This window comes from Adiantum capillus-veneris, chromosome 6 (genome assembly GCF_014529385.1).
Source record: "Adiantum capillus-veneris isolate H3 chromosome 6, ASM1452938v2, whole genome shotgun sequence".
In the NCBI taxonomy this organism is placed as follows: domain Eukaryota; kingdom Viridiplantae; phylum Streptophyta; class Polypodiopsida; order Polypodiales; family Pteridaceae; genus Adiantum; species Adiantum capillus-veneris.
Window position 1 is genome coordinate 45,630,185 of NC_140936.1, and position 7,475 is coordinate 45,637,659.

Consider the following 7,475-nt stretch of genomic DNA (forward strand, 5'->3'; position numbering starts at 1 on the left):
TCGCCATGAATAGAAGGGGAGGCGCTGGACTGCACGAGGAGGGAAGGTTGCAACAAGGTGGTGGGGCTGCAGGTGCCGCCAAGGGCAGATGGCCATGATCAAGCGAAAAGGGGGAGTGGTTGGCAGCAATTGAAAAAGGAGGCCGCCTGCTGCAAATTGGAGGGGGGAGAGAGCTGCATGAAGGAGCACTGCATGGGGGGTTGCTAGGAGGACCGGGGGGCGGCTACAGACAGGAGAGGGCTGCAGGACAGCGCCATCAACGAGGAGAGTTGAGGACAGCAGGAGGGACCACACATTGCAAAGGAAGCTGGTGGGCTGCATGAGGAACCGGGCCGGCAGGGCACTGGTTGCAGAGGTTGAAGGACGCTATGAGCACGAGAAAGGGCTCACCATGAGGGTGGATGGTTGCACATGAAAGAGGGTGATCGAGTGCAGGCGGAAGAAGCAGCAATATTTCATTCACTTAGCGAAGGCAGATATTAGAGCTTGAAGTTGGAAGGATATCATATGCCAGTATGCCCGCATGAAGGTGGAGTATATCGAGAGAGAGCTCCCATAGTCCAGGACTACTCCACAACCGTCCACTGGCGGAAAAGAAAGGTCCCATAATCAAGGGAAGGAGGGCGTTTTTTTGGGAAGACATCATTTTAAACTCTCTACACTATAGCCAATTGCATTCGATATGGGCATAATTTCCGTGTTCTCAATGTTTAAGTGAATATTCCCCTGCTCTCTCTCGCTCTCATGCCTATGAGTGTGTCAGGTATTCAAGTGTTTTATTCAAGTGAGGTGGGTGCAAGGGACCAAAAGCTTGGCTCTGTCTAGTTTATGAATGTTCTATGTGGATGCATTGTGTGCCATAGGGGTGTAAAACTTGTAAGCTAACTTGGGTATAACGGTGCTCTTGAGGGGTAAGGTTGGGTGCTATGATTGCATGCTGGTTGGTCGGTTTTGGGCAATAGGGAATGATCAAGTGTGAGCCGTGGTAATAGTTGTTTGCAGATTGTGGTTACGTGTGTGTGATTCAGTGTGGATAGGGGTGTTGTGGAATCGCTGGGCTATAGAGAGGCAGGCATATTGTGTGCTGGGTGTTTTTCCCATTTCTCCCATCCCATCAGTGGTGTCCCCATTGAGGACCTATTGATTGCTCCTTGGTGAAGTCGAAGACGGTGTCGCAGTTTGAAGAGCACAAAATCTAACCAGAATGGCATGGTCGGGTTTTTCGACTTTTACAGGTGTTGAAGATGCAAAAGTTTGGATGCAAGACTACAACCTTTTTCTGCTGGAGAGCGGCTTGTCAAGAGAAGAGGGAGTGGCCCAAGTTTTCCCGCTCTTGGTTCGTGGAAAAGCAAAGGTATGGTACGAGGGCTTGCAGGGTGAAGAAAAACAGGATTGGAGCACATTAGAAGCGGCATTCCGAAGCCGATATGTGGCCAACACGCAGTGGAGTGAAGTGAAGCAGATGATGGACAACCTAAAGCAAAGCCTTGACAGTGATTTCCGAGCATTCGTGTGGGAGTTCGAGGCCATATGGAGCAAGTTGGTTAAGGTAACTGCTGTAGAGAATACATATTTTTTGAAGATGACCAAGTTTGTGGACTGCTTGCATGTCAAAGTGCGGGTTAAAGTCGAGATAGATGGACTGTGCACGTAGGAGGACGCAATAGCCTATGCACAGAGCATGACGAAGAAGGTTTTAAAGAAGCAACAGGCAAAGCAAGTTCTGGCGAGTCCATTGGTGCCAAGGCCAATTGTAAGGGAAGAGCTTCAGGTAATCCGCCCCTTTGTTGATGCATATGTGGTAGCAGTGGATAGGTGTGATGATAGAGTAGAGACAATACCGTGCGGGCCTATGAGGCCTCAATAGCTGTAGAGAGGAGTGAGTACCACCTTATGTGCTTGACCAAGTGACTTTCGAAAAGCAAGCAGTGGAGAAGATAGAGGAAGTGCCAAAGCCGGTGAGTTTTGTGGAGAAAGCTGAGGTGTATTCAAGCTATAGCAGTGCCTTGGATACAGACAACACATGGGAAACGGAGTCTGCTTTCTCAAGGTATGAGACATATGATGTTATGCATGTCAATAAAGTGGTCAAAGAGCAACAGATTGCAGGTGAAGAGACATTTTGTGCAGACCAGGGGGTTGGGAAACCCTCTCTCTTGCCTTGTGATGGTAAGGCCATGTTGACTGAAGAAGAGTGCTTCGATGAAGCAGACTGGGGGCTCGATGATCCAATGGTCGATGTAGATGACGAGTCGCAAGTTTTGGTTGCTAAAGCTATGGCAAGAATACAAGGTATGCAAGGCTTGCCGCCTTTTCCAGTTCTGTTTGAAGAGTACATGTGAAGATATGCCAGTGTCTGCTTTGGATGATCAGTTACCACAGGTTGGTGCCATGTTGTTGATGGATGTGTTGTTGAAGGTTGTTTTGCAAGTGGTTATGCCGATTGCTGCAGGTTGTTTTGTTTGAAGACAATCATGATATGGCGAGCTCTCTAGCCGATGGCTGGGAAACAGATGATGCAAAGGCTTTCCAGGGTATACATGCTTGTTTTGGGTGGAAGAATGATTCATGCATGCAGTTTTTTGAAGGATGGTATTATCAAGCTTTACAAATGTGGTTGGCTTACAAATTAATAGGTGCAACAGGGATGGTGTCTATCTGTCTTACAGATGGATGATGATGATCAGTATCATATTTTTGATCCAGGTGGAGTTTACACTATGCTTGGGGAAGCCTGCTGCTTTCCATTTGACCCGGGTGGGCTCTACATCAGATGAAAATCTCTCTCTATCTATCTACTGCTTATGTAAATACTATCTATCAATTTTATTCTTATGCAATGATATATTATCTAAATAATTCTACGGTTGAGCATGAATGCTCAACTAGGGGGTGGGCAATGATGTGCAACCAAATCTGGTCGACTCGAGGACATGCCAAAAACAGGTGCATGGAGATTTACAAGCAGACAGCAAAGTGCTTGGGTAGCCTCTTGGTGCAGGATTCAACAAATCTTATGGTGATATGTATGTCAAATGTGGCATTTTGAAGGTCAAGCATGGTTTTTTGGTCTCCATTAGCCAAGGGATTTAAAGAGTCCTCCTAGGAGGGAGTTCAAGCTGTATTGGTGCCTATTTGGCCGTCATTGCATGCACAGGTGCTTTTCCAATCATCAATCAAATTTGAGAGCAAAGATTTACGGCTCTACATTGGTGGCAATTGGGCCGCTCGTTGCACTTTGTCAGACATGGAAAGTTCTTCAGGCAACAATAGGCATTGTGGGGGAGTATTTTTATTGTCGAGGGGAAGCTTGGGTGCTTGTTAGCCAATAGTTTGAATTTGTGAGTTTGTGTGGTCCGATCACGACTCCGTGGGAAGGCGACCCAAGTCGCAAGTTAAATTTTTTTTAAAGATTGCCATGCTAAAAAACAAAAACGAGAGCAAGCTGCAGTCGATTGAGAAGGTTGCGCCAGATGGGGGCGGGCTGCATATGGAAAGAAAGGGAGAGCCGCCACTCGCAGGGGGGGCGCTATTACAGCCAGGGACAGCCAGCTCGCCAGGAATAGAAGGGGAGGTGCTGGACTGCACGAGGAGGGAAGGTTGCAACAAGGTGGTGGGGCTGCAGGACCCGCCAAGGGCAGATGGCCATGATCAAGCGAAAAGGGGGAGTGGTTGGCAGAAGTTGAAAAAGGAGGCGGCCTGCTGCAAAGTGGAGGGGGGAGAGAGCTGCGTGAAGGAGCGCTGCATGGGGGGTTGCTAGGAGGGCCGGGGGGGCGGCTACAGACAGGAGAGGGCTGCAGGGCAGCGCCATCAAAGAGGAGAGTTGATGACAGCAGGAGGGAGCACACATTGCAAAGGAAGCTGGTGGGCTGCATGAGGAACCGGGCCGGTAAGGCACTGGTTGTAGAGGTTGAAGGACGCTATGAGCACGAAAAAGGGCTCACCATGAGGGTGGAGGGTTGCACATGAAAGAGGGTGATCAAGTGCAGGCGAAAGAAGCAGCAATATTTCATTCACTTAGTGAATTAGAGCTTGAAGTTGGAAGGATATCATATGCTAGTATGTATGTGCCCACGATTTTAAGAAAATCGTGGATTAGCTGGAATCTGAACTTATCCCAGGCAGCGCAGCAAAAGAAACAGCAGCGCAGCAAATCGAAAGCGATGACTGCCAGTGACTGCATGGAAGGGCGCAGCAAGACCGCCAGTAATTGCATGGGAGATTTGTAGCGACTGGCAGCTCCAGTGCATTACATATGTCGTAGGTCTGCAGGTCGAAGGCAAAGCTGACAGAGTCCCATCGCCGGCAGGTGCTCTTTGTCTCTCTTTCTCTCTCTCTCTTCCTATCCCATCGCAGGTGCTATTTCTCGCTCTCTCTCTCTCTCTCTCTCTCTCTCTCAGGGTGGAATCAAAAGAGTTTTCGCCGTGTGTGCAGAGTGTGTGTGTGGGTGTGTTAGTGAGAGAGAGAGAGAGAGGGAGAGCTGCAGGTACCGAAAACTGTTTGTGCAGACTGTGTGTGTGTGAGTGTGAGAGAGAAATTGATTTGAACGGCAGCAGCTCTGTTTATCCGGGGAGATTGGAGATGGTAACTTTGTGTGTGTGTGTGTGTGTGTTAGTGAGAAAGAGAGAGAGAGAGAGAGACAAATTGAAGGGTTTAATTTCACCCTTTTCGCCTTGTATGCAGAGTGTGTGTGAGAGAGAGAGAGGGAGAGAGAGAGAGATTGATTTGAACGGCAGCAGCTCTGTTTATCCGGGGAGATTGCGGATGGTAACTTTGTGTGTGTGTGTGAGATAGTAAGTGTGTGTGTGTGTGTGTGTTTTAGTGAGAGAGAGAGACAAATTGATTTTTACAGTAGCAGCTCGGTACCCATAAGCTTGCTTAAAGCTTTAAGTTCCTTTTTTCCTTTATTTAGAGAGAGCACGGAATTACAATCAATGGCTTCATTGAAAAATAGTGCAAGAGCTGCGGCCAGTAGCGCGGGTGAAGAAGGCGTCCCCGTTAAGAGGAGGGGACATCCTCGAATGACCGCAGAGGAGAGGTCCTCAAACGAGTCGAAGAGGCCGAAAAAGTTAATGGAAGCAAGTGTGAGTACAATCTCCGTGAGAGGGGAGGACATAGATACATGTCTTCTTTCACGCGTTGACGAATTCTTGCAGAAGGAGACATTGGCGGGGATGTGCACAGTGGAAAGAGGAGGCAGTGTTTTCCATTTGCATTTTCAAATGGTGGTTCGTATGATGTCGTCTCTTATTGCCATCAACAAGAAGCTGAAGTCGTACTTGGGTTGGGACAAGTAAGGTCCGGCAGGTGCTAACATCCTATGCAGAGCTCTAAAGCAGAAAAATATGCATACCTTCCAGGGGATGGTAGGCTACTGCATAAAGGACGAAGGTGAGCCGCACTTCCAGAAGTTGACTCACAATGTCACTACTTTTGATGATATCAACAAGGGTGTAGAGTTGTATACCCTTTACAGTGTAGAGGACCTGAAGAACAGGGTATGTCTAACTCCGAACAATATTTACGACCGTGCTGCAATGTACTGGAAGTTCAAAATGCGTCACCCTCTAGGAAACGATTTCCTGTCCACCTTGCATATTATGGTGCGTACCGGAAAATACTACCCTTCATCGTCGTGGATCATTCCTTACCAAGGCTGAGGAATGTACCTGAAAAAGATAAGAGCGATGTGGCGCTGCATGGCTTTTCCCTCAACTGTGACTTACCAGGACATCATGAGCATTTTTGTGGCCGATGACTTGTACACCAATGCACAACCAAGAGCCGATTGGTTTAGGTCCCGATGGGAGGCCATAGAAAGGTTAGCATCATATTATTCTGCTTTCTTTTCCATGCGTTCATTGCTTTAGGTACTTGTCACTGTCTTTGAATAGCAAGGATCTTACCGATACGACCGATTTAAAGAGACCAACGTGGATGATCCAAAAGCCAATCTTGTTATCATTGATGACAGTGATGATGACGACGAGGGCACACAGATAGGCGATGATTACATGCCTCTCGTGCATCGCACAGAGGCAACACTTGTTGCATCTTGAAGGTTTATAATTCATGACAATTTGTTTTCGTTCAACCACATTTGTCTGTCGTTAGATTCTAACTTCTTGGGCTCGTTCTTTTTTATGCAGATCGTAATGGAAGAGGGAGGTCATTTGAATGCTGTGGAGGCCAATGACACGCAGGACATGTTCGAGGGAGTGGAGGAAGATGTTATTGAAAGATTAAAGGCAATCCTGCCTACAGATTTGGACTGAGGTCCATGGCCATGACAATGGCACCCTTAAGTTCTTCATAAAAGAGTCTGTAGAGTCAATAAAAAATATAGTTGAAGATTGTCAAGTAAATGTAGCGGATATCCAGTAGCTCAACTAGAGGAGCAAATAGTGTCATTACGCAAAGAGGTCTCATCTTTAAAAGTGCAATTGAATAAATTGAATGCACTTGTGATAAGACTGAATAATGTAATCGGACGTTTCCGTCCATGAATTTAATGTGATGGCTTATCCTTATCTATCGAACGTGTAATTGTCTTCTCCGCTCTTCTCTATTTACGTGTCATTACACATCAACTTCAATTTATGCTTTACCAGTTTTTATGACTTGTTGTTTGTATGGCATTCCTTCATAAGGATTTGAAAATGTTGGATCTCATGTATCTGCTTCATGTGAAATTGTCGCAGATAATTGCATTTCTTACTCAGATCTGGAATGACTAGTTTTATTACTCTTGTTTAAATTGAATCGATTGAGACTGCTCCTCTCTCTCTCTCTCTCTCTCTCTCTCTCTCTCTCTCTCTCTCTCTCTCTTTTTTCACCTTCAAGATTCCTTGACATCTTCAAAGAAATGATTTTATTTCGAAACCTACGAGTATGTACCTACAAGTATGCCCGCATGAAGGTGGCGTATATCAAGCGAGAGCTCCCATAGTCCAGGACTACTCCACAACCGTCACTGGCGGAAAAGAAAGGTCCCAGAATCAAGGGAAGGAGGGTGTTTTTTTGGGAAGGCATCATTTTAAACTCTACACTATAGCCAATTGCATGCATTCGATATGGGCATAATTTCCGTGTTCTCAATGTTTTAAGTGAATATTCGTTTTAAGTGAATATTCCCCTGCTCCCTCTCGCTCTCATGCCTGTGAGTGTGTCAGGTATTCGAGTGTTTTATTCAAGTGAGGTGGGTGCAAGGGACCAAAAGCTTGGCTCTGTCGAGTTTATGAATGTTTTATGTGGATGCATTGTGTGCCATAGGGGTGTAAACTTGTAAGCTAACTCGGGTATAACGGTGCTCTTGAGGGGTAAGGTGGGGTGCTATGATTGCATGCTGGTTGGTCGGGTTTGGGCAATCGGGAATGATCAGGGGTGAGCCGTGGTAATAGTTTTTTGCAGATTGTGGTTACGTGTGTGTGATTCAGTGTGGCTAGGGGTGCTATGCAATCGTTGGGCTATAGAGA

General features: G+C 46.7%; 1 protein-coding gene and 1 pseudogene across 4 annotated transcripts; both read left to right on the plus strand.

Moving 5' to 3' along the window:
* Positions 1-2,054: 2,054 nt before the first annotated feature.
* On the plus strand, positions 2,055-2,677 carry LOC147455447 (uncharacterized; annotated as a pseudogene).
* Positions 2,678-3,418: 741 nt separating this feature from the next.
* LOC147455448 (uncharacterized) lies at positions 3,419-6,605 on the plus strand. Of its 4 annotated transcripts, none has more exons than XM_086515258.1 (3): positions 3,419-3,610; positions 4,265-4,309; positions 6,150-6,605. In XM_086515258.1, the coding sequence occupies exons 1-3, from the start codon at positions 3,419-3,421 to the stop codon at positions 6,273-6,275; spliced, it is 363 nt and encodes a 120-aa protein (XP_086371384.1). In that variant the 3' UTR covers positions 6,276-6,605. The 4 variants fall into 4 exon arrangements, 1 of the variants encoding a protein (XP_086371384.1); XR_015188482.1 differs by lacking the exon at positions 3,419-3,610 and adding an exon at positions 4,913-5,821 and having other exon boundaries at positions 3,663-4,309; positions 6,150-6,283; XR_015188481.1 differs by having other exon boundaries at positions 3,601-4,356; positions 6,150-6,285.
* Positions 6,606-7,475: the final 870 nt, after the last annotated feature.